The sequence below is a fragment of the Haplochromis burtoni genome, unplaced genomic scaffold (assembly GCF_018398535.1).
Source record: "Haplochromis burtoni strain Fernald_Lab_line unplaced genomic scaffold, NCSU_Asbu1 Contig_9, whole genome shotgun sequence".
NCBI classification, from domain to species: Eukaryota; Metazoa; Chordata; class Actinopteri; order Cichliformes; family Cichlidae; genus Haplochromis; species Haplochromis burtoni.
In genome coordinates, this window is record NW_024582370.1 from 3,778,010 (window position 1) to 3,804,848 (window position 26,839).

The 26,839-nt window shown below is 40.7% G+C and overlaps 3 protein-coding genes across 6 annotated transcripts in view; all 3 read right to left on the bottom strand.

Annotated features, from left to right (window-relative positions):
• The window catches only part of kcnc4 (potassium voltage-gated channel, Shaw-related subfamily, member 4), a 34,736-nt gene extending 30,915 nt beyond the window's left edge, over positions 1–3,821 (bottom strand). For both annotated transcript variants that reach the window (XR_006055371.1, XM_005914884.3), the window contains exon 1: positions 2,426–3,821. Coding sequence is in view for 1 of the 2 variants with exons in the window: in XM_005914884.3 (XP_005914946.1) it covers positions 2,426–3,040 (615 nt within the window). In the remaining variant the exon portion in view is untranslated. The remainder of the gene's footprint in view (positions 1–2,425) is intronic.
• A 575-nt stretch (positions 3,822–4,396) lies between these two features.
• On the bottom strand, positions 4,397–8,232 carry hspa1b (heat shock protein family A (Hsp70) member 1B). The gene is made up of 2 exons (XM_005914885.2): positions 7,898–8,232; positions 4,397–7,385 (listed from the first exon to the last, which is right to left on the bottom strand). The coding sequence occupies exon 2, from the start codon at positions 7,365–7,367 to the stop codon at positions 5,448–5,450; it is 1,920 nt and encodes a 639-aa protein (XP_005914947.1). The 5' UTR covers positions 7,368–7,385; positions 7,898–8,232; the 3' UTR covers positions 4,397–5,447.
• A 96-nt stretch (positions 8,233–8,328) lies between these two features.
• ahcyl1 (adenosylhomocysteinase-like 1) lies at positions 8,329–25,293 on the bottom strand. Of its 3 annotated transcripts, none has more exons than XM_005914886.3 (17): positions 24,687–25,292; positions 16,798–16,912; positions 16,383–16,526; positions 15,603–15,703; positions 15,391–15,493; positions 15,036–15,130; positions 14,829–14,935; positions 13,379–13,495; positions 13,215–13,278; positions 13,029–13,117; positions 12,816–12,886; positions 12,421–12,515; positions 10,443–10,541; positions 10,233–10,301; positions 9,999–10,077; positions 9,685–9,805; positions 8,329–9,573 (listed from the first exon to the last, which is right to left on the bottom strand). In XM_005914886.3, the coding sequence occupies exons 1-17, from the start codon at positions 24,876–24,878 to the stop codon at positions 9,567–9,569; spliced, it is 1,668 nt and encodes a 555-aa protein (XP_005914948.1). In that variant the 5' UTR covers positions 24,879–25,292; the 3' UTR covers positions 8,329–9,566. The 3 variants fall into 3 exon arrangements, with proteins under 3 accessions (XP_005914948.1, XP_005914950.1, XP_005914949.1); XM_005914888.3 differs by lacking the exon at positions 24,687–25,292 and adding an exon at positions 19,190–20,478; XM_005914887.3 differs by lacking the exon at positions 8,329–9,573 and having other exon boundaries at positions 9,681–9,805; positions 24,687–25,293.
• Positions 25,294–26,839: the final 1,546 nt, after the last annotated feature.

Here is a 26,839-nt window from a genome sequence, read left to right on the forward strand (position 1 = left end):
AAAAACGTTATTCACATGATTGAAAGAGATGTTTAGTCTCTCAGAGAAAATTCAGGTATTGAAATGCATTTTAGAAAAAAAATGAATTTCTTGTACAGATCAATACATAAATATGTAATGTTTTATAGCTATTAACAGCACAACAAATGTGTGGAGAGCACAGTAAAAGGTTTGGATCCTGAAGAGCTCAGGTGCTTAAAAAATCCACAGTACTTAGCATCGCTTTTTCAGAGTGAGGCATCATGAAGCTTTTTGTGTGTTGTTTTTTAAAACGTAAAATGTTTAACTCATGGATTTTCATATGCTCTGCAGCTTTGACTGATGTAGAGATCTTACTTTTTAACAGATCCCTGCACTTCCTAACTTCCAAATATTGCAGTCTGTTTCAATTTCTTTTTGTTTCTTCATATGATATCAAACAGAGACAGACCTCGAGGTCTAACTGACCATTATTATGTACACTTTGCTTTGACTGCCTGCACTGCCTTTTTTGCCTTCAGAATCGCTTTAATTCTTTGTGGCATAGATTTAAACAAGGTTCTGGAAACATTGCTCAGAGGTTTTGGTCCATATTGACATGACAGCTTCACACAGCTGCTCCACATTTGTCTGCTGCACATCCATGATGTGAATTTCCTGTTCTACCACAACTCAAAGGTGAACTGTTGGATTGAGATCTGGTGACTGCGGGGGTCATTTGAGTACAGTGAATTTATTGCCATGTTCAAGAAACCAGTTTGAGATGATCTGAGCTTTGCGACATGGTGTGTTATCTTTGCTCGAAGCAGCCATCAGACGATGGGTACACTGTGGACATCACGAGAAGCAGCCTAAACTCATGATACAAGGCAGGAGAGATCCGTGCTTTCATGTTGTTTATGCCAAATTTGGAACCTAGCATCTAAATGTCACAGTATAGATTAAGGCTTGCTAGATTGGGCAACATTTATTCTGTTTTATATTCACCAATGTTAGTGATCCTGTGTGAACTGTAGCCTTAGTTTCTTGTTCATAGCTAACAGGAGTAGCACCCGGTGTGGTCTTCTGCTGATGTAGCCTACCTGCCTTCAGGTTTGATGAGTCTTGCATTCAGATACGCTTTTCTGCTTACTTTGGTTGTAAGGAGTGCTTATTTGAGTTACTGTTGCCTTCCTATCAGCTTGAAGTAATCTGACTATTCTCCTTTGACTTCTGACAACAACTCAGAGAAGTGACTGGATAGACTGTGTTTTTCATGTCATTCTCTGTAAATCATAAAAATGGTTGTGTAGGAAAAGCAGGTCATCTTGACCATGTTTTCATGCTTAAATGCACTGAGTTGCTGTGAAATAGCTGAATAGTGTATATGTCTAAAATCTTAGTAGATGTCTGTCTTGGACTAAAGCAAAAACACTACAGCATTCTCATATATAACTGTCTCAAAAGACCTAAAAGGCATACCAAAGGACTCCCCCACCCTCAGTGACGTTCTGAAAGATATATTTTCATTTGCTTTTTGCAGCTTTGGATGTTTGCTTTTTTGTTAAATGTGTGATCATTTTAACTCAGTGGGGTTCAAACAGTTTCTTAAATGAACTCACGACTACACAGACTCCTGCACTGTATGGTGTAAAAACTGCAGTGTAAGATAATAAGAAATGCTTCTTAAAAGTATAAGCAGCTAACTGTAGCTGTCAAATAAAGAGTGTTTGAATGATGGGCTAAAAAGATTTTTTCTTTGTGTATTGTAGTAGATGTATAGAGTAGCAAAACAGAGAAAATATGTACTGAAGAACAATGCTAGAGCAGATGCTACATGCTGAATTTGGCTGCAAGACTTTGCTCCAAGCCAGATGGGATTGGCTCCAGCTGCTCTACCAGCCTGAATTGGAGAAGTGGAAGACAACGGATGGATGTACTATAAAGCCTGACTTCATAGCACAGAAAACTCTCCAAGGTCAGACTCTTAGCACACTTTTTGAAACAAAAGAGAGCTTTCTACATACTTTTGTCAATTTATTATTTCAATCTATTCAAAACTTGTCAAACAAAAAGAATATTAATCTCTAAACTATCATTTATATTTCATTTGTAATTGTTTAAGACTAGTGGTTGCATAATGTTCCTTTTAATCCGGATGTTCAACTAAAAAACTATATTTTTAACAGTCAGTGAAACTAATGTAAAGATATAAACTTTGGCCTGAAAGCTGTCATGTCCTAAAAACAGACAGACAAGGCGCAGACTGGATAAATACAGACAGCTACAGCCACGTTACAGTTTACAGGTCTGTAGCTGCATCAGTAGCTGCTGCAGCCTGACTGGCTGACTGACACCTGTTGATTTGGACAACATGTGCGCCTTTTTTCCTAGTTGGAATGACACAGCGGGCTTTTGCGGACGCACTCTGACATGTGGCCGTTAAAGGGCCGCCTGCTGAACTCACCCTGGCTGCTCTAGATGAATACGGGTCGTCAAACAGCGCCCAGATCTTTGGCTGCCAAACTTCGCGGCAGCCTCTCGACCTGTCGGGGACGTCTTCGATGCCGAACCTCCTCGGCATCTCTCTCTCGTCGTCGGTGTCTTCTGGGTCGGGCGGTTCAAATATCTCCAGGGCCTCCTCCGCGTCCCGGTGCTGCCGGTAGGTCATCCAGCAGCATGGCTCCACGTCAGTCTCGTCTATACCCCAAAACGCCAACTCTTCCTCGAATAGAGGCCCGCAGACGTCAGCCGGGCAGTGCAGCTTGCCTGTCCGGTAATAGTTGAGCACGTACGCAAAGATGCCGGGGTGTCTGTCGAAGAAGAACTCGGTGGCACTCGGGGACGCAATGTCTGAGTCGGAGCTGACCTGCGACTCCGAGTCTGCTAGCCATGCCAGGCGCGTCCCCGGCAGGGTCCTGAGGGTGCTCTTGTAGGTCTCGTGTCGAGTGCCGCCTACGTTAATAATAATTTTATCCGAGTCTTCCCCTCTGGCCATGTCTTCCTTCAGACATGATTTAGACGGAGGTTTGTTGCCTGACTTGCGTCCTCGGTAAGACGAAACACAAACCGAGCTTATCATTTAGAAGCAGTGGGAGCAGACCTACTGGCTGTTCGCCCCTGGTTCAAACTGTTGTCCGCTGGGGAAAAAAAAATCAGAAAATTAAAGCAAAGTGAGCCTTCATTTCACACCCATGTGGCTCGTTTATTGCTGATTGTTAAGGTGCATAGTAATGGTAAAGCGCGATGAAAACCACCTGTAACCAAACTCAGTCTGGAGGCTGAAAAAAGCAAAACGCGGTTGGTGGAACTCGATCGGTGTTTGTAAACGTTTTAGTCGAATAGGTTGGACAAGGTGTTTTGAGTTGTTGCCTCCAGATGTTATACTTAATTCCTGTCCACGGGCGCAAAGATGTTGGACTTATTTCCCGTCCACGAAGACATATTATTGCCAGGAAAAAAAAGAATATTGGCTTTTACGCATGGTATTTCCTATAGGAGAAAACGCTAAGTCAGAAAACATGTGACGATCATCTCCCCCTTTCTAAAAAAAAAACAAAAAAATATCCAAATTCTGCAGCGCCAAAATCAAATCCACAACTAATATTGGCAACTTTTCTCGCCCCTGCTCGTGATTTGGAAGTCAGAGATTGATCCACTGGTCCAGTCCATCTAATCATGCAGTGAAAAATTTGACAGATTTTTCCTCCTCAGATTTGGTCGTCCCGCGTGCCAGATGTGGGGTTGTTTTCCAGCTGAGATCTGTTGCTTCTCCACAAGTACCCTATATCTTCCCCTAGCGACACAGCCCGGTTGGATGGTGCGCTCAACTGCCTCAGCAGTTTAACCCTTTGTCTGCCGAAGCCTGGCGCACTATTGAACCACTCCCTCTAATTAGACCGAGAGGATGGACTGGTGGTGAGGTGTGCATCTTTGTGTTTGTGCGTGTGCGTGAGAATGAAACTCGGTTTAATTAAGCCCGTTTACGCTTTGCAGCCTTTATTGTACATATTCAGCTCTGAGTCACCATGGGGACTACTGACCTCTGATTTGTCACCAGCACCTGTAATTGTGTAGCGTCACATTAAGGAAGCGTGCCAAGGGTATAAAACGCAAACAGCCGTGGGGGAGAATAAATAAACTACTGTGTACTGTAACGCAGAATACCTTTATTTCATGGCATTACTGCATGCATGCTGGTAGGAGTTTATATTATAGTCACACAAGATAACCAACTTAAATTGAGTTAATAAGATTGATCACATACCCACCAATATCCAGAAGGTTTAGGTGGGATTTTTATCAGGAGTAGCCTCAAGGTGGTGATGATTCAGATTCTTTTTATTTTTCGGTTGTTATTGTTACAGTGTACGGAGTGCTCCAACAGGTAGCGCTTATGGCCAGTGGTTTTAGTAAACTAACGTCCTGATTTCGCCACCTAGAGGATCATTCAGTGAACAACATGTTTAAATGAGTTGCTTAGTTTTCAGTGAGTGTGATTTGTGTGCAAACCCTTTGACATAAAAGTACTAATATTACACAGAGCTGACAACACTTGCAGTATACAATAAAGTCTGTTTACTGTTTACAGCTAAAGGCAGTTAGCACAGCTCTATGAGGGAAATATTTGTATAAATCTCTTCAGAGAGAGCTGCAGAAATTTGTAAAAGTCTGGGGGGGAATATTAAAACTGAAAATATGAGCAAATCTGGAGGTGCTAGAAAGATGTAAACTTGCTATATCTCTGCAGTCTGCAGCTATCAAAGTGTGATAAACCGGCTGTGCTTGTTGCATTTTGGGTAATGCAGGCAAGAAAAGCATGTTTGGTATAAAACAAAATAAAAGTAGGTTCGGGTTGGTTTGTTTTAACAGAGGTGCAGCAGTAAAACTGTCTGTCATACACACTCATAGCACACCTACAGTGTGCATGTGTTCAAACTCATGTTTGGCATCTAACATGTTGTCATATACATTTTTTATGCTTTACCTTTAAAGATGAGAACTTGCCTTTTGTCTATAAAGCTCCTCACAAGTCTTTCCTAGAATGACTATCCTGTATATTACTTTTTAAGTACAGCTTAAATAGGGAAAAAGAAATGTGAAACAATGTCTGAATAAGGTTTGTCAACCATCTTTAACAAAAATACTTATTGAGTACCTTTATGAATTCCATGTCCAAATTCATCAAAATCTGAATTTTCTATCAGAAACTCTTGGTACTCTCATTGGTACATGGTTTTAAAGAGAGGCCATTCTCAAAATTATAAACACCTTTGATCATGTGCATCAGTTAAAAAGGATAGCGCTTGTTTCTTTTTTATTATTCTTTTATTCCATGTTCAAAAAAATATTTATCACAAACAATAATGAAGAGAGATGTGCTTTTATAGAATTTATTGTAGAAAAGGAAACAACATTGAAATCATTTATTTTTACTAAACCGCAGTCATAAATTTTCCCATGAGTGTGATATGCTGAGGTGAATAGCTTTAGTCCACTTCTTCAATAGTAGGGCCCTGGGAGGCTCCTCCTGCCTGGCCGCCGCAGCGTCCTGATGGTGTTGCTCCCTGGTACAACTTTGTCACAACTGGTCTGCACACCTTCTCGAGTTCATTCTGCTGGTGCTCATACTCATCTTTCTCTGCAAGCTGGTTGTTCTCCAGCCAGGAAATCGTCTGGTTGCACTTGTCAATGACCATCTTTTTATCCTCTTCGCTAATTTTACCTTTCAGACTCTCATCCTCAACACTGCTCTTCATCTGGTAGGCATAGGACTCCAGCGTGTTCTTTGCTGCAACCTTGTCTCTCTGAATGTCATCATCATCCTTGTACTTCTCAGCATCCTGCACCATCCGCTCGATCTCTTCTTTGCTGAGGCGGCCCTTGTCATTGGTGATGGTGATTTTGTTTTCTTTGCCGGTGCTTTTGTCCACGGCGGATACATTTAGAATGCCGTTGGCATCAATATCAAATGTTACCTCTATCTGTGGAACACCTCGGGGAGCTGGAGGGATACCTGTGAGGTCAAATTTGCCCAGAAGGTTGTTGTATTTGGTCATGGCTCTCTCGCCTTCAAATACCTGAATCAATACACCTGGCTGGTTATCTGAGTATGTGGAGAAGATCTGAGTCTGCTTTGTGGGGATTGTGGTGTTTCGCTTTATCAGAGGTGTCATAACACCGCCTGCGGTTTCAATGCCCAGAGACAGGGGAGCGACATCCAGCAGCAGCAGATCTTGGACATTCTCTGAGGTGTCGCCCATGAGGATGGCTGCTTGGACTGCTGCACCGTAGGCTACAGCTTCATCTGGGTTAATGCTCTTGTTCAGGTCTTTGCCATTAAAGAAGTCCTGTAAGAGCTTCTGGATTTTGGGAATTCTTGTGGAGCCACCGACCAGGACAATTTCATGAATCCTGGATTTATCCAGCTTGGCATCCTGCAGGGCTTTCTCAACTGGGCCAAGTGTTCCCCTGAAAAGATCTGAGTTGAGCTCCTCAAAACGTGCCCTTGTGATGGAGGTGTAAAAATCAATTCCCTCAAAGAGAGAGTCGATCTCAATGCTTGCCTGAGTGCTGGAGGATAAGGTCCTCTTTGCCCTCTCACAAGCTGTACGCAATCTCCTCACTGCTCTCTTATTCTGGCTAATGTCCTTCTTATGTTTTCTTTTAAATTCCTCTACAAAGTGCTTGACCATTTGGTTGTCAAAGTCCTCCCCACCAAGGTGTGTGTCTCCTGAAGTGGCTTTGACCTCAAAGATGCCAGCTTCAATGGTCAGAATAGACACATCAAAGGTGCCTCCGCCAAGATCAAAGATCAGCACATTGCGTTCTCCTGTTTTGCCTTTATCCAGGCCATATGCAATGGCTGCTGCTGTGGGCTCATTAATGATCCTCAGAACATTTAGTCCAGAGATCACCCCAGCATCCTTGGTAGCTTGTCTCTGGGAGTCGTTGAAATAAGCTGGCACTGTGATGACTGCGTTTGACACCCTTTGTCCCAGGTAGGCCTCAGCTATCTCCTTCATTTTAACCAGGACCATGGAGGAAATTTCCTCAGGATAGAATGCCTTGGTCTCCCCTTTGTATTCCACCTGGACTTTGGGCTTTCCATTATCGTCAATCACCTTGAAAGGCCAGAGCTTCATGTCGGACTGTACGACTGGGTCATTAAACTTTCTTCCAATCAGCCGTTTGGCATCAAAGATTGTGTTATTGGGGTTCATTGCAACTTGGTTCTTGGCAGCATCTCCAATAAGCCTTTCTGTGTCGGTAAAAGCCACATAGCTTGGAGTGGTTCTATTGCCCTGATCGTTGGCAATGATCTCAACTTTGCCATGCTGGAAAACCCCAACACAAGAATAGGTGGTGCCCAGATCAATGCCAATGGATACTCCCTTTGGTGCAGACATTTCGCCGGTTCCTAGTACCTAGACAGATTTAGAAGACATTGCATTTAAATGGATAAAGTCTTGTTTTTGATAGTTTTCAGTATTAATAATATGTTTATTCCAATGATACTAACATAAAGTTTGAGCACTTGTCACACACAAATCAGGGAGCTGCACTTAGAATTAAGAGCACACTGTCTGTGTAATCGTTAAAGCTAATTGCTAGGTAGTAGTTTTACAGTGGTGAGGGCTAGAATTCACAAGACCAGTGAATCTAATGCTTCACTTAAAAAAAATAAGCGAACTATAGATCGGTATCTGGTTATTCATATGTAGCCTTATTTTAATATTTAAATAAATAAACATTCAGACTAGGACTTAGAGACTATCCTTCATGAGTAAAGACTTAATATCAAGTATAACTGTTACACTGTTGCACATAAAGTTCTGTTTTTTTTTAGGAAATGAGTGAATTAGAGTAAGACACCCACACAAAGAAGTCCTCACTGTCTCTACAGTCTAAACTTTGTCCAATCAGTGTTGCTACTTACTTTCAGTGGTGCGCTCTCTGGTGCTCAGAAGTTCAGAAGGATATCCTGGGGATGTTTCCTTCGTGTCAGCTTTTGCCTCTGTTTCTTCTGGAGTTCATACCTAGACTGGCTGGGGCTCCTTGCTTATATAGTTACAACCAGGTTTCCAGAATGCTCCCGCCCCCTCCTCCTCAATGACTGAAGTGTTAATATTAGAAACTAATGCAGCTGGCTCGGTGCTCGAGGGCCGGTGAATATTCCAGAGTGAGATGGCAATCTGACCCTCAGCCAGCAGGGCCGACTCAGAGGGATACAATGTGGAGAATGTGGCAGTAAGGCACATTTAGGAATTGTGATGTGTTATGTTGAAGTGTGAGCACCCATGAATGTCAGTTTTATCCCCAAAATAATCCAAAATATTTACCTACTGAGCCAGGGACTCACAAAAGGCCTCTCCTTCATTTTCCGTTCTCAGTTTGTCATGGTAAAAAGACTCGCTTTATTGCTGATTTAATGCAATCGTTTACATAGATAGTATACACTTATGTCATTTTGATCACATGAAATATTAAAGTGATCTTGTTGGATCAAATTAAGACAACTACAATCATATGCCTGACATAAAGTCTAATATATATATATATATATTTTGCCAACACACAGCTCATACATTATAGTTATACTTACAACCAGAAGCAGTGGAAGGAAGACAGTTAATGTACTTCTAATAAATGCAGTTTTACAAAAAGGAATGGTTCATATAATTAAGCTCAGCGCTAGTATTATGTTGTTATAAATCATTTAAAAGGCACATTCATATCATGACCTCAAAGGTACTATCCAGTCAGAAAAACTCTTCAGTGAGGCGTCTGGAATTAAAGTGAGCAAATGGAAACTTGGGATGAAATGAGGGAAGATAAAGCAGTCAAAAAGTGTTTTACCAGCTCTCTGTAAGTCTTCTCCAACTGCCTTTTTAGGAAAGACATCAGCTGCTCCACACCCAGACATAAAACAACATCTTAATCTGTCATTAGCAAAACGACATTACTTGATCACAAGACGTGAATAAACAAGACTTCATCATTTTGTTTATGTAACAGGCAACAGTTCATCATCATCACTGCTATAATAAAAAGGATGACTGGATGTTACCTTTTAGGGCATGTATGCAGATACCATTGAAACAGATTATTTGACATATATATAAAAACAAACATTTCTAAAATAATCTAAGTTGTAACACAGAGTTTGTTTTGGCTCAGCCTAAACTCTGGCTCATGGAATGTACCCGGCAAATCTTAATGTCACGGTAGACAAAATCGAAAAGGTATCCTCTGTTTCATTCTTATGGCCATCATTTGGCACTGTGCGTAAATGGGGTAAACAAATCAGCAACTCTGTGATCTAGTAACATAATCTGAAGCAACTAAATACGTGCACATACATCATAGCATGCAAGTAGGCTTTTGTTTAAACACCTGACAAGACGTGTAAAATGTTAGTTGGTTATATGTTTTCTACATGCCTTAACTCGTCCTTTTTTATCATTTAACTCTACTTCTGAGGTGCTTTTAATAAGTTACATTCAGCATAAGTAAAATAATTCCTCCATTCTGTAGCTATTTAGAAAATAAAATAGATATCTCTGTTTGTTGCAGGGTAACTGTGCGTTGAGGATCGGGCATTCTCATTAATACCTGTAGAGAAAAAAACAAAACAAAAAGAGAGTTTAATTAAATACCAGTTTAAAAAGTGAAAATATGGACTGGTGCGTGATAATAGAAGCAGAAAAAGGCAGGAGCACCTACCGGTAATAATTAGGTTTGAAAGGGCCATTCTTGTTGAGGCCCATGTATTTGGCCTGCTCGTCAGTCAGCTCTGTCAGGTGGGCATCAAAGTTGGGTAGGTGCAAACTGGCCACATACTCGTCTGGGGGAAACAGACAAAATGTGTGTGATGTGATCTTTTTAGTGAAGCCACAGGGTGGCAACAATGAGCAGCCTTTCAGAGAAGCAGTGAAAACTAATTAGACTTCACAACTATTGTGATCCACACTTGCATACTGCTTATCATTTCTATACCAAAGTAGCACAGTTTCAGTTTAAACAACGCTGATTCTTACCCATTTTCTTTGGAAGGAGATACACATCCTGTTTGTAACGTCCTTCTGGAGCATTAAACAACTCAATCAGTGCCAGGGCCTACAAAACACAGAGCACACAGTGTTTACATGACTCACAATCTGGGAAACTATGTGCCTGCACACTGCAGGTAGTTTAGTAAGAAGGGACACTGTTATTTACTCGCCCAAGAAGTTACTGACACTGGCTCTAAAGGAAGAGTAGAAATTACTAACCTGAGTTGTTGCAGTGATAGACAACACAAATGTCGGCACTGTGGAGCAGCTCAGATTTAAGAGGCGACCCTGGAAAAAAAAAATACAAGATGTCTGACAAAACTGTTTAGTGCTGAACAAACTCCTGTTTCAACCTAGTTATGAGCGATACAAACACAAATTTTTGAGAATTTAAAAGACAGTTTTGTGAAGACTATTAAGGAAAGCTACCTCTGCCAGCAGGACGACCCTCTTTCCATCAGGCCAGATGATGTGGTCGACCTGAGAGCGAACCCTCTCCCAGGTCAGCTCGGGGCTGCGCAGGCTTGCCTGAGGACAAAAGACGTAAACACCATTGTGCGAACATTTCCATGTGGCTATGTTACCATGTAAACAAAGAATAGTGGAACTCCTTGAATTAGAAACTTCTTCCAATGAATTCACAAAAATTGAGAAGTACAGCCAAGTCCATAAGCATTCATACAATCACACAATTTTTCTAGTTTTACCTCTGTGCACCTCTACACTCTGCATCACAGCAGATCTTAAAACTAAAAAGAGAGAATCAAGATGTGAACAAGGTGGAGGCTTTAAGCTTTAATTTAAGAGATTTAACAAAAGTATTACACTAACTGTTTAGGAAATTGCAGCCATTTTTATACACAGTCGCCCATTTTCAGAGGATCAAAAGGACTTGGAGTACTGGTTGACAAGCAATTTCGTGGTCATGTGAGGACTGTTCTCTTTTTATTAGTGTTGAACTTCTATTGGTTAACTTTTCATGCTCTTGACTCGAACTCGTTGCAGAAGGTGAAAGCTGAAAAAATTAAACAAAGGTATCAGAGAAAGAGCAAATATTTCAGCAGTCACCAAATCAACAGTCTCAATGAATGCACTGGCCACCTCAGTGACAGCAAAAGGCCTGAGAGATTACAGAAAACAACTAACCAAGTGAACATCACTCTCAAGGAGGTAGCTGTGTTATTGTCAAAATCTACAATCAAGAAACACCTTTATGAATGTAAATACAGAGTTCACAACCAGGTGCAAACTACTGGTGACACTCGAGAATGAGGAAGTCCAGATTAGACTTTGCCAGAAAACATCTAAAAAGAGCCTGCACAGTTCTGGAAAAAACATCTTTGGGTGTATGAAACCTAGATGAACTCGTACCAGAATGATGGGAAAAGAAAAGTCTGAAGAAGGAGAGAAAAAGTTCATAATTCCAAAACATACCATACTAACCTTCGAACATGGTGGCAACAGTGTTATGGGATGGGTATGCATGGCTGCCTGCCAGTGGAACTGGGTCACTAATGTTTGTTGTTGTGATTGATAGAAGTAGCAGGATTAATTGTATACAGGGATATACTTTCTGCTCAGATTCAGCCAAATGTTGCAAAACTGATCGAGCAAATGGATAATGTCCCAAAGAATGCTGCAAAAACTACCAAAGAGTTTCTCAATTTAAAGAAATGGGAAATTCTTCAATGGCCAAGTCACTCACCAGCAGAGCCAGTTTTGTGTTCAGTTACTGAATACAAAACCTAAGAGAGACCCACAAACAAGCAGCAACTTGAATGTGGCTGCAGTAAAGGCCTAGCAGAGCATGTCAAATGAGAAACACACACATTTGGTGATGTTAATGTGTTCTAGACTTCAGGCTGTCATTGACTCCAAAGGATTTTAATCCAAGTATTTAAAAAATCATTATATTTACATTTTTTCAGTGTGTCAGATTATTTTTGAGCCTCTGAAAATGTTGACGTATTTGAAAAAATAGTTTTTATACATTTCCTGCGTGTGATGGTGAACAGAGGCGAAACTACAAAAACTGTGTCATAGTCCAAAAACTTGCAATCTTTACTGTATGTTTTGGATCAAAGAGGCACACAGAGACGTTACTTATGGATGTTTAAATTGAGATATTCAAGCCACAGGAAATTTAATGAGGAAAAACAAATTAAGTCACTTTTGATCATTTTCAAATTTCATTTTTGACTGAAAATTTAACAACACAGAGAACAGGATGTTTTTTTGTTTACAGACTCCTTTCTGTGTTTTACTTGTCATTTAGTGCCTGAATTTTCACACGTTAACCTTTCACTTTCACTTATTTAGGCTCCCCTACTGTTTATTCTAAGTAACCGTGCTTAAGAAGCTTTTTAAATCCATTGGGTATTTGTGGGGTTATTTGTTTGAAGTTTACCACATCAATCTCAGTATTGGAGTGTCCCATATTGCAGACGATGCAGCCATTCTTCATTCGGTCAAGCTGTTCTCTGGTGACGACATTCTTGTTGCCTGTATTTGAAGAAAAACACACGTAAGGTGTTGTTAACAGAGTCACCGAAGAGAGAATAAGCCAACGAAGATCAAATTTAAACTTGTGCTGCTGCTATAGCGGTGGAGTTACAGCTATATCTGTACTGGTGTTCATATTGCTGTCAACACACAAAACCAAAGAGCATCTGAGCATTTTGATTTTAAAAAAATCTGGTTTTCACCCAAAGCCCTTAACTGTAATATTTAAAAAGACACATGCTGAAAATGTTGTGATTATCAAAGCAGAAGTAATGGATGTCACAGCATGGGGTACAGTACCAGTGCAAGTTATCACCACGTCCATCTGCCGAATGACCTCGCTCAGCTTGACCACTCGGAAACCGTCCATGCTGTGTGAACACGCATATTATAGAAGACCAGATTAGAAAAAAAAAGAAAGAAAGAAAGGAAAAACCCACTCATAATATTCACTTGTTTGTAGCTTGCAATGCACAGGTGAGCAATGCTAAATAGTGAGAGTCAGTGAGTCACCATGCTTGCAGGGCACAGATGGGGTCAATCTCTGTGATGCACACAATGGCTCCGAGAGCTTTGAGAGCAGTGCAGCAGCCTTTCCCCACCTAAAGAGCACAAGACAGTGCACTAAAAAGATCTGCTGGACTTGTTAAAGTCATTCCATCTAAAGGTAAAAAAAAATTTAATAAAAGAATGATTCACCTCTCCATACCCACACACAACCACTTGTTTGCCTCCAAACATAATATCCGTAGTTCTCTTCAAGCTGGCAAAGACAACCAAAGCGACACATCATTGAGACCATATTGCTCCAAATACAACAAAACCTCATAACAGCAACTTTCTTGGTGATTAATTTTCCTCACCCATCGAGGATAGATTCACGGCAGCAGTAAAGGTTGTCGAATTTCTGCTTGGTAACCGAGTCGTTCACGTTCATGGCGGGCACACACAGCTTGCCAGCCTTAGACAGCTGGTACAGTCTGAAAGGACACATGGGGAAAACATGTTCAGGCATATATGCTGACCAAACACACGTGAATCTTTCCGCACAAACGTGGATGCAATTCTGTGTGACCTTACACTTGGCAGAATATCTGGCTAATGAAGTCCACTGAGAGCTTTGCATATACCGTAGAGTTGCTGTGCCCAGCATTTGAGCTTTGCCATGCTTTTCAAATATTCTTCCATCATCTAAGCACAGCTGATCAGTAAAACTAACAGAAATGTGTGCATTCTCCTGTCATTTTAAACCATTTGCTACACAAAAACTAACATTATGCTTGAGCACATAAAACTCCAATAAGCAAAACTAAACAGAAAATAATTTTAAAGCAGTGCTGGTGATTTTTATTTGTCCTTACCTATGACCAAAAAATTAGTCTGTGCATAAAAAACCTGAATATGACTTATATAATGGCCTTTGATACAGGTCCAATTTCTGTTGACAAAGCCATTCATACAAAGTCATTCATCATGAAATGTATTCACTGAGAGCTTAAATTGCTTCTAGTGCATCTCTATCTCCAAAAGAAATAAAATAAGGAAATACCAATAAAAAAAAAAAGGATTAAAAGCAGCTTAGTTAAAAAAAAGTAAAACGTCAGAGGGCATGACTATGTTGGATAGTTTCTAGATTTATTTTAAACTCTAAAGTAGAGTCGTGTTCAAGACATAGATACCCAAAACACTCCACTAAAAGTCAAATCCATGTGTGAAAAGCACTGCTGCAAATTATTTGTATTTGTTGGCTGCTACGTGCTGAACAGTACATCCCAGTTATGTTCGGGTAATTAGATCCTGTAACTGCCACTGTAGTGCTAATAGCAGTATAGTTAGTTTGTTTAGCATATATTTTGATCATTTTAAAAATGTTTTACACAACTGATATAAAATTCTAATTAGAATTTTAAAAAAATATCCATTAATGATAATTTAAGGTCTAACCAGTGCACTTGTCACAGCACAATGATTTGTCCTTTGTCTTTTAATTTATTAAGTATTTACATTAGTTTGACTTTTATATTTTGTTGTCAGTATATACAGTACTGAATCTACAAAGAGCTGATGAGTATTAAATGGCTCAAAAACACTGCGACAAGCTTAATTATTTATAATTCATAATAAGCTGCCATAAGCACATGTCTATGCTGTAAAGAATATACAGCCTGGGTCTTACTGACATATTTTATAATGAAACCAATGTGAACCAAAAAGAATTACCAGACAGAAATTGCAGTTGAAAATACAAAAAGGCACGTGCTGCAGATAAAATTTAAACTCCACTAAAGCTCTAGATCTGCGACCTCATCTGACCTGTGAACACCAGTGACACTCTCCTCCACAATGCCCCTGGCTTTTTTAAAGACGCTGGGATACTTCTTGTAAACCCAGTGGGTTAAGTCTCCACCATCATCCAGGATCTATGGGGGGGGAAAAAGTCAACATGGAAGATGTGCACACAGAAAAGAGCGAGAGATTAAGACAGGCATTACATTCATCACATGACTATCCAGGTAATACCATATTGGCCTGCCAGCCTTCAGTGTTGACACAGCGATCAATACACCACCAGAAGTCGTCCTCTGATTCACCCTTCCATGCAAACACAGGTACCCCTGCAGGAAACAAAGCACACATAATTACAGGCAAAGACAGCATGAGCCACAGCTCCATTAGTGCACATTACACAGTGAAAGGAGAGGTGCAAAGTGCTCTTAAGTTTTAAGCTTTCTTTGGGTTCATCTAACCTTATGAGCAATAAAGCAAAGAAAAATACTTTATTTTATGTTAGATAGTACATAGTTATTTGGAATTACATATTTTTTGTTCCACCCTATTGTTAATAGGCCTCTTCTTGCTTCTTTATTATACTTACCCGTCTCTGCAAGAGCAGCAGCCACCTCATTTTGAGTGGAGTAAATGTTACAAGCAGTCCAGCGACACTGGGCCCCAAGTGCTACCAGAGTTTCAATCAGGACCTGAGAAGGACCAATGAAATATGAAGATAAAGAAAAAAGTAACAGACATAAGAAGAGAAAAAGATGTCACATTAAAGGGACCGCTGATGAGTAGGATGAGCGGACGTACTGCTGTCTGAGCAGTGATATGGGTACAGCCTACTATCTTCGCCCCAGCCAGTGGCTTCTCCCCCTGGGCTCTCTTCCTCAAGGAGATCAGGGCAGACATGTCTGTGGACGAACAGATCAAGCAGCAGTTAATGGTACCTGAGAGGACACAAAGGCCAGGTTTTGTTTTGGGCGAGATAAGAAGGAAAGACCTTTTCGAATTCAAAAACAAACGATACCTAGAAGGCGGATGTGCAGTACATGGCTGTAAAATGGGTACTAACTGAACAACAACGTTAGCAACAGCTGTTGCAACCCAGGTTTTAAGGCTGAACAACACTTGCCAGGCGCTTACGCCTACTTATCTCTCACATGGATAATGTAAACAGGCAGAAAGGCAGACAAGAACAGAGAAACAGCAAAAGAAACCACACCATTGTGTTTTGAATTGTGAAGAAAAGATCAAATGAAATATCATCATGTTCCAAATAACACCAGCTTTGGGTCATAAACCACAGACACCAGGTAATCTATATTTTAAATTAATAAAAGATGACGAACAATGAAGGAATACATATAGTGTGTAACAGTGTAGTTACATAACTACCCTATTACACACCTGCATCACGATAAAATCAATATGTGGCCATCTTTTAAATTTAAACTACATCATCCTGTTTGAAAAAAGGATTTCATAAGAAAACTTTAACCTGTTTTGATCAAAGTACAGACAATCATAGGTAAAAATTCTTTCATCTTTGAAATGTCCACAATGCGCCAGTGAGGTCTGATGCATACATACCTTGTTCTGCAATTTCAATTTCTCGGCGCCCAAATTCAGCTTGTTTGATGTTCTTCACACAGAAGTCGCTGCTGCCGTGGGTGTTGACCTGGGCTTTGTCCCGGGGAGAAGTTTCATCATCGGAGCTGTCAGTGTAGGATGCAGCTTACAAATAGAGAGCACAATAGGTCACTTTTGTGGTAAAGCACACAAAAGAGCCAGTTGTGAAATTTATGCTTTCAATGCATTGTGTAAAAGCTGGAGCTACAGTGTGTATTTTTGTGATGTATATGAACAGCTTTTCCAGGTGGACATGCAAACATAACTCAATCAAAGAACTGTTAAGTGAACTTCAAAAACATACAAAAAATGTTTTGTTTTGTTTTATGTATGACTGAAGTAGTTGCTCAGTTTTCAGCAATGAAAGTGAAAGTACCTGAGCTGTAGCTGTCTGTGGAGGACTGCGAGATGGACCGTGACAGCGAGCGGCGCCCTGCCTTGGTCGGATACTTGCTGAATTCCTGTTTGTCCTCTGCATTCGCAAACTGGATCTGCAGAGAGCCAAGGAAAATGCCACACAGTGTAAACATCAAAAAACAAAACAATCCAGATATTTAGCGATTTGATATTTGAAATCTTCTATCTCTATGGATTTATCGGACGTCAATGGGACAAGTGGAGGTCAATAGGACAAGGTATCATCATATTTCACATCTTAAAAGTGATGACACTATACCTTACACCGTACCTTCACACATCATTAGTTTATGTTTGCATTCATTGTCCTGTTTCTGTTATCATCCCTTCTAAAGATAAATCAGCTTGTTACAGGAAATCACAGGTGGATCAAGAACAAGGGTGCTGATGCTTATTTTTAGATGGTCCCTTGTGATTTATGTTTTGTTCAAATGCATGCACTTCAGTGATTGTTGGTTGTGATTCATCGTGTCAATCCAAGCCTTCAAAGGGCCCAAGATGAAAGATCTGGAAAAAGATAAATTGGATCACCAAACAGCTAGTGTGGCTATTTTCTAGCCAGGCATTTGATTAAAGTCTAAACTGTTGAATCTCTAAACCAAAGCACTGGAGAACTGATTTAACTGGTCACAGAACGGTAAATAGAGGACTGTATGAAAGACACAGTTTAGGCCAACATCACAGGCAGCTCAGTTACTCAGTGCTTATATTATAGGTAATATTTCTGGTACCTTTTTGTTTTGTTTAATTTTGTAACCTAATGATGACAGAAAAACAACTACTGCAAGTTTAGCAAGCTCGGTAAGTATGACCATTATCTTCCATGGAAGGACCAACTAAAGCAATGTTACCTAAACATTACTATGTACTATCACTGTCTGCCTTTCCAATAATTTCTACCCATGTCTTTGTGTAAAGTCTGTGACCTCATCCATGATATTGTGCCACGTGTCTTCCTCACAACACTGTTTAATATCACAACATTGTATAATGTCATAAAAGCATGCCTAGTGTCCACGCACAAAATACTTTTTTCCATGAAAAATGTTGCAAGAAAATTGTTCACTTGACCATGTCCAAAGTTCATGACACCTATTCAAAGGTATTCTTATTTCTTGAGCTTTTTAATTCTTCATGGTCTTCATGGTCATGCAGTCGAGGAGTGAGGATTTCAGAAGGATAGATCTTTACACAACTCTACCATAAACATTTACTATGAGTCAGTGATAAATTGTGGCAATGCACAGAATTCCCTCTGTCTCCTATTTAAATCTTCATATCATGTGTTTGGACTGCAAACTCAAGTGCAGACTGACAGAGTTGACACAACACACAGATGAAGAATCCGGGAACACATGTATCCCAGATTAACAAGAGTGAGTCGGATCACACTCGAGTATGTGTGTGTACACTGCACATACATCAACCTGTAGCTATGTCCTTCAGGTAGAGCGTACTGTTAACAATTATGAAGAGTAATAACGCATTACTGGAACAAAATCAAATTAACAGATTTTCTTTATACATACAAATTTAGTTCTGATAGAACGTTTTACGGGTGGATGCAACAGCTACACATGACTTCACATCAACAAAATCCCCCAAAAAGCTGAGGCTGATTGAATGGGCTAGCATCAGCATAATGCACAATCACTAGGGAAAACACCCCAACATAACCATAACTTTAATTCTCTGCTTTTATCCTAATTACAATGATCTTCATTAACTTAAAATGTGTGGTCAAAACTAACCTTATTTACTCAGCATTTTAACCCACAACGCCTCTTTCCATGAGCAGTGACACCTGGGCTTCAGAAACCTACCGTGTCGGTATAAAGAAACTCAAGAAGCCTGTGAGACAGGCTAAGCTCAGGAGAGCTCTGCATGTCTCTGTTTTCACAACTGTGAGTGTGCTCCATCTCATATGTTCGCAAAATATGTCAACATGAGTACTTTTATGTTTACTTTGCATCACTTTGCAGCCTTGAGGATTCAACAGACATTTCACACAGTCTCTTGAGCTTTACTGAATTGTTCTTTCTCAATATTCAGACCAAAATCAAGAGGCTAATCGAATTAATGATGAATTACTCAGCATTGGTGAAGACAGCATTATGTTTCCACTACGCCTACACGGGGAACCTGTGTGAATAACCTTGGTGTTTACTAGGAAAAATTGTGCTACTCCCTGCAGGTAAACTGAAATTTATGTTTCAAGGGAAAAAAAAGTTTCTGTTAACTGCAGGAAGAAGACAAAAACCTGCGACTGCCAAAAAATACTAAGGCTCCTGTGTGTTTGAGCTATCTAGTATCTAGAAGAAGTTCTCAGTGATACATTAGCAGCAACTCACCCTTTCTCTCCCATGCCCATGCCCATGCTTGTGTGCCATTGTTTCTTCCGTTTTCCAGCCTATCTGCCTGTTGCTGTGTGTCCTCTGTGCAGTAGTACTAGGTGTCCCTGATGCTATTATCCCAGAACACTCCCAGGCAGAGCCAGGGGGAGGTTCCCACCTATTATCATGATTTCTAATGGCCAACCTGGAGAGAGAATGAGAGAGAGAGAAAGACCTAAAGAGAAAGGGAGGGTTTATTCCAACCAAGCTTCTCTTTCTCTTTAGTCTCTCCAGTTATGCCCTTGACAACTTGACGCTAAAATCTGCAGGTTGTATGTTATGGTGAGTTTTTAATTGCTGAGGCGGCACATGCAAAAAGATTCAGGTATATACGTAGGTTGCGCACGAACGAGAACCGTTTCAAAATCACGTGCACACAAAGTAATAAACAAATTTGCCTCAGCTCTTATTTTACACCTATGCGCCTGATTTGCACAACTAAGGTAAACAGAGATTGACAGAAGGAATTAAACTCTGTTTCCATTAGCCTTCTGCTGCATCAATACGTGTCCCATGGAGTCCCTAAAGCTAAAAATACCCTTTCTCTCCTAGATAGCAGGCCAGGTCAAAGACTTAAGCTGTGGAGTGTGACTTTCAGTCAGTGTTGTAAGGGCTCAATGTAGGCCTGACATAAGGCGACGCTAGCTACTTAGTCAGACACAGCTAGTGCTCTAAATCACTGCCCTGCGGAAAAGGCATACAGTCTTATCCACATCACACTGATCTTTGTATACAGACTACTCACATTAAAACAGGTTCAAAGACATGTGGCCTGCAATATTTATATAAGTAAAAATGGTGCAGTGACACACTCAAAGGAGTGAAGTCCAGTTGCAGTTTTCAAATCAGGGTACTTCGTTTGGTGCGCAAAGGCACCTGTTTAGATCAACACATGCATGACCGATTACAGTGTTGTGAAAAAAATACAACTCTACTAATCCTTTCTCCAAGACTATCCGACCTTTACATAAGTAAAGAGCATAAGTCCTAAAGCAGTTCAGAATCCTAATCTTACTGTCAAGTTGTTTTTCCCCTGGATTATCTTACTGCACTGTTTATTAAGAAATCCAAACTCCTGATAACAAATACTGTAATTAAACTGTACCTGTACTGTACTTAGTGAATGCCAAGGGCAAAACCTAGAACATAGAAAATGGTAAAACTACTGAATGTGCTTTATTTTTAACCTTATGATGACTTTTCCTTCACTGGAAATGACTGTAAGTTTACACATGTAACACAGAATGTACCTGGTACATTTTCTTTACATTTTTTCAAAGCACACTCATGTCTGTGTCTTTAGAGATGAATGTGAATGTCTCTGTATCCGATTCTGGCAGCAGGGCAACCCAAATCATCCCTGCTTGAGCCCCAGCTTCACCTTTAACTTTACCCATTTTCTTTGCTGTGCTGTTTTACCACACTACATTTTCCAGTCTTCGTTACCACTTACCAGGAGCGGAAAAGTTATGTTTGACCTTCATGAATCTCTTCCATAATGTTGGCAGACACGCAGGATGAGATAGTGAAGCTAAGGTATCATCACATTTCAGATCCTACAAAGCAGCCCACAGGAATCAGATAAATATGATGATGCATGAACAGATTCACGGTGAGCAAGTCCCATTCCCAGGGGGCGTATTACATAACCATTAGATGGATTCAGAGAGAGAGGAGGCAGAGGATTGGTGTTCTCTGACTCATCTGCCCTCACGCTAACTCACTCGTTTTTAATTTGTAGCATTGACTTTGTTTACTCACGTCACCTTTCAATGTAGTAGTTCTGCTGAGTTCTAAGTCTTCTTTTCAATATGTCATTTATTGTGATTTCAATCAGTTTGACACTCTTTCCAGTCATTTACAGTAGTTTCTTTAATCATTCTTCTTTTTTTTAAGCAAACAGACTGCTCAGTTTGACACCGGGCTCTCACATTTATTCATAACACAGTGCTTTGTTTTCATAAGCACAGTTCACATTCCTACAATCCAATATGTTCTCATCAGGCACCCTGAGGCGGCTCACAGTCCACACATTATTGCATTCTGTGTGCTAGCAGCTTGAAATCTACGATGTTGAGAAAACAGGAGTTTTTATTATTCAGTTATTTATCAATTATTATAAACACACTTTGGTTAAACTTACTCAATTCACAAATCCAGCCACAAAGACAAGATGACAGGAATAACAAACATACCTAGTGCAATTTTTCCACACTGCGTAATGATACATTGCTTGTAGCTTACTTATGAGTGAGTTTAAGGGCGATAAAAACCTACTGTTCCTTTAACAAGGTAAGTCAGATGTTTCAGTCTGAACACTGTTTTTTGATGAGCCTTACAGAATTCTAATAAGTGGATCTTTAAGGAATCATACAAAATAAGTAAGCTCAACCCTGATTACGTAATAAGACCGAACTCGAGACCACTTGTGCATTTGTGTTTTTGAGGTGGCATGAAGTAAGTTTACTCCTGAGTGCTGAAATACTCTTTGTTAAAACACATATGAGCCGATATTTTCATTTCATGCACCTGTTATGCACAAATATCTAATCAGCCAATCACATGCCAGCAAGTTAGTGAATTTAGGCAAATACATGTGGCTAATAATATAATACATGCTAAAGTTCAAAACCATTCACATCGGTGATGTGGGGAGATTTCTTAGCACACTTTGAACACATCGTCTAAATGTCACAGACTGCCTGAGTAATGCTGCTGCTGCTGATGTCCATCCCATTTATAATACAGTGTAATCATCTTCTAATGGGTTCATCCATCAGTACAACACACCATTTCACAAAGCTCAAATCGTCTCAAACTGGCTTCATGAGCATTACAGTGAGTTCAGTGCACTCAAATGGGCTCCACAGTCACCAAATCTCAATCCAATAGAGCTCCTTTGGAATGTGGAACGGGGGAGATTCACATTATAGGTGTGCATTCAACAAATCTGCAGTAACTGTGTGATGCTATACATGATAAATATGAACTAGCACCTTGCTGAATCTATGCCAGACTTAAGATAGGTCTGAAGGCAAAGGGGTATCCAACCTGGTAGTAGCAAGGTATATCTAAATCTAATCAGGCATAATATTAGGACCACTGACAGGTGAAGTAAATAACACTGATTATCTCTTCATCATGGCACCTGTTAGTGGGTGGAATATATCAGAGAGCTATTGAACATTTTGTGTAAGGATTTGAGCGAGTTTGACAAGGAACATTATGAAGGGTAAACAACCGTTTCAGAGCATCTCCAAAACTGCAGCTGTTGTGGGGTGTTCCCTGTCTGCAGTGTTCAGTATCTATCAAAACTGGTCCAAGGAAAGAAAAGTGGCAAAGCAGCGACAAGGTCATTGGAGGGCAAGGCTCAATGAGGCATGTGGGGGGTGAAGGCTGGCCTGTGTGTCCAATCCAACAGATGAACTACTGTAGCTCAAACTGATGAAGATTTTTCTGACAGAAAGGTGTCAGAGTACACAGAGCATTGCAGGTTGTTGTTTATAGGGCTGCATAGCTGCAGACCAGTCAGGGTGTCCATGCTGAGCCCCTGTACCTCCAAATGCACCAACAATGGGCACATGAGCATCAGATGAATAATTTTCTATGTGGTATAATTTTCTTTCATACCACATGGATGGCAGTGTGCACTTATCTGGGGAACACCTGGCACCAGGATGCACTAGGGGAGGAGAGCAAACCAGCCCTACGCTGGCAATGTTCTGCTGGGAAACCTTGGGTCCTGCCATCCACATGGATGTTACCTTGAGATATACCACCGAAGCATTGTTGCAGATAATGTACACCCTTTCATGGAAACAGTATTCCCTGATGGCCTCTTTCAGCAGGATAATGCACCCTGCCACAAATAGTTTGAGGACCACAACAATTTTGACATCTTGACTTGGCCTCCAAATTCCTCAGATCTCAATCCAATTGAGCATCTGTGGAATGTGCTGGACAAAAAAGGCTGATCCATGGAGGCCCCAACTCACATCTTACAGGACTTAAAGGATCTGCTGCTAATATCTTAGTGCTAGAGATCACAGCACACCTTCCAGGGGTCTAGTGGAGTCCATGTCTCAGTGAGTGAGCAGCAAAAGGGGGACCAATACAATATTCGGCAAGTGGTCATAATGTTATGACTGATAAGTGTATATGCGAGTATTTAAAAGTGCAAAGCAGCTAACATTAGGTCATAACACAGATGTGTGAATCATAAAAATAGGTGTCAAACACAGGCAAAGTCACCCCCAAAGAACCACGGGTATCAGAAGTCAGAGGTCACCTTGAGGAACTGAAATATATCTGATATTACTAACACAGCTGCCAGACATTATAACTAAAAAGTTCCAGAGGGCTTAATCACCACTCTGTGACACAGTCTCATATGATCAGGAAAAACTTCCCTGGCAGAAAAGTCTGCAGAGATTTGAGCAGGTTTGTTCTGAGAAACAGACAAAGAAGCCTCTAATCAGAAGTTCCATGATTATCCACTAGCCGGTACCAGATGCTGTGAAGAGCCACCTCATGTGGATTTTTGCTGTTTTCTCAGATTATATAACACGCAAGAAACTTAACATTCACAGGTTCTTCTCACAGGTGCACCCTGTGCTGCTTTTGCATGTTCACGATGCCTTTCCTCCAACTAACACTGATGATGTCCTCATTACCTGCACATAAGAACTAATTAAAGACAGATATAGAGCTCACTACACATTAATGTGATAAAAGTTTAGGTTCAGTTCCCATGTTATTACACATTTGCAAATCTCAAGGTTCTGTAACTGTAAACCACAGTTTATGGTGGATTTATTTTTTTTCCCCACAACACAAGGGTACACCTGATTAAATACCCCCTACTCAACTGGGGGACCCCACAGACTCAGTTGCGTTAGCCCTCACACAGTAGTTCTGCACTTTGCTGAGGTCTTAAATCAGAGGTTTAAGAGCTCAGCTTGGCTTTTAGTTGTTTCCTGCCTGCTGGCATAATGTTGACATTGTGCTTTAAACAGACGGGAAGGCAACTTGAAGACAGATTTTAACAATCATCTTGTCTTTAAAATTATATGTTCTTACCCCAGTAATAACACAGTAGAAGGTATTATTAGAGTAACACTACATATGAGACAGTTAGCAAAGCTTTCCTTAATAGCTGGCTTCTAAGATACATGAATATGGGTACTTTAAATGTTTAAGATTATTTTTGCACTTCCCACCTCACATTGGGATGGAGTGTCCATCATTCAAGAATGCATTAAAGCTCCAACAAAATTCCCAATGACAACTTTGGAGCAGATATTCACACTGCGCCTTATTAACAATACATCAACACAGTACATTACATTGCCTACACTTGGACTTCACTGCAGCACGATGCGTACCAACGTGAAATCCCCTCCTTACTGTGTCTGTGCCCAATGGCAGTGACTGCTGGGAGCATCACGTTTCTTACCTTCTTGACGGATTTCAGTGTGGGGACTGCGGTGAACGCTGCGGAAGTCATTTCTCCAACGTTCATATTCACATCACTGCTGTTTTTGCTGACAGTCAACACGGAATATTTTTCCGCAACGTTTTCGGTCTCCTTGACATATTTCGTGCCCTGTTTAACCTCCGTCTTGCTGTCCACAACTGTGTCTGTCATTGCATCCGAGTGATATCGATACTGTTACTGGAGAGGAGAGGGGGGAACAAAAGCCGGTTCTGGATTGAGTTGAAACTAATACCCTTAGCTTCGCCTTCTTGCTCTCTTGGCTAAAGCTTCGTGGCTTAAAAATGACCGAACCGACGCTGAAGCACTACACCACGGAGCAAAGCTAACAAAGTAGCCCACTTCACTAGATATGACGCTTTTTTTCTCCCTTATCTACTTTCTAAAAGACTCGCACGGCCACTTGCTTCGGTCCTGCAGGTCTGCTGTCATCCACAGACGGCAACATCTCCCAAGGTGAGGGAGGGAGGGGGCGTTTTGTTGAGGCTGTCAGACAAACCAGTGGGCAGTGTGTAGGCGGTGATAAGCCAGTTAGCTCCAGTGGACAGGAAAGTGACTGCTGAATGTGTAACGGCTGAGGCATCGCTACCCATAAGGAAATAAATTACATAATTTATTCGTCATTTGTGAGACTAAAATGTCAGATGTTCAGCACTGCAGTTTTTTCTTCTGCTCTGTTTTTTATGCTTAGTGCTACACTTGACTCTTATACAGCCCTCTGTTAATCAGCGTAGCGCTCTTAACACAAGTCCCGCCCACTTTTTAATGATTGGCTGATCGGGGACCAGCGTCCGCAAGCTACAGCCCCTGATTGGCAGAGTTTGCTAATCGCGATGCTTTACCTGGGAGGTCCTGTTCAGGGAAAAGGGGAACTCAAGTCAACCTCCGGCTAAATGTACACGACTACCCATGACTACTTTGTTGTTTCAGCTGCCTTACTGAATAAGATAATTAACTGAATTTAAAATTCTTTAAGACTGCAGCAGGACCAGAATTCTGTATTTGCAATTTCAAAGGTAATAAGATAATAAAGGCCTTATATATCCTATATTTCTGAAATTCTTTATATGGGTCAAGAGTTATTTTCACCAGCCTTCTCAGGTGGGATGAGTCTAGTCTCCCCAGCACATTCATCATATTAATGTGAAATGAGGGCAGCCAACCAGACAGGATGTTTTCTTTACCATCTCCTGTTTCGTATTATAAATGTTACGCAGGATCACAGACAGATGGCTAGCTCTGATGCCTTGCCCTGTTGCAGTTTCTCCAGCTGTCTCCTTACCTGGCCAGATGTCACAGTCAAGCAGAGGGTGTTAATCAAATATGGAGGAATCTGATCCATGGAGTTCAATTGGGGAAAAGAAGGGCAAATCACTAAGACAGAGCAGGTGTGGACTCCAGGATTTGTAGGTAGCAGCAGCTTAGTGTGAACTAAACCTGTTGGAAAAAAAACGTTAAACTCGTTTGCTCTCTCCATTTGGCCCAGTTTGTCTTTCTGTCACCTTAAACCTAGTTATTTCCCCCATTCCACTCTACACATCACTGGTATTGTTCTGCTGGAGTGGGTTTCCAGTTTCTTTCTGTAGGTGTCCTTTCGTTCTTCCTTGACCCCAAGACCCAAAGGCTCTCTTTTGATTGCATTTCTATACAAGGTCTATATCAGCAGGTCTCTGTTGTCTCTAGTGGGCCAGTGTGCATCAATCAATCATAAAACCACTAGAATGTTGGCAGGTAGGTATTTGTAATACTGATCAAATGTGACCTTTAATTTAGTTATTTGGAGGCTACTGTTCACAGAGTAAGACTTACATAGACGTACAAAATGTACTCTCATCAACTTGTACAAACCCTACTTTGCTAGTCAGCATCAAACATCACTGTTACTCTGCATATTAATTGATTCCCCACTTTTCCCCCTCTTCCCTGATATTTTTATACTGTTCAAGGTGAAAAACCTGAACTTCATCCCCGTTTCAGAATATGTCACAAGTTTAAGTTCAACAAATGATTATCCACCTCCACTTCTGACGCCCAATTACTAATATTATGACCTAAGTAGTAGTCACTCAATCATCAGTTAGAAACATCTTGAAAATCTGGTAGTTTTAGTTTTG

Excerpts from the sequence above, each read along its gene's own strand:
- hspa1b (XM_005914885.2), bottom strand. The coding sequence starts at position 7,367 with ATGTCTGCACCAAAGGGAGTATCCATTGGCATTGATCTGGGCACCACC.
- ahcyl1 (XM_005914886.3), bottom strand. The coding sequence starts at position 24,878 with ATGACAGACACAGTTGTGGACAGCAAGACGGAGGTTAAACAGGGCACG. Across the intron at positions 15,494-15,602 it reads ATATCACTGCTCAGACAGCA|GTCCTGATTGAAACTCTGGT; the intron begins GTACGTCCGCTC and ends GGTCCTTCTCAG. Across the intron at positions 12,887-13,028 it reads ATCTGTGCCCTGCAAGCATG|CATGGACGGTTTCCGAGTGG; the intron begins GTGACTCACTGA and ends GTGTTCACACAG.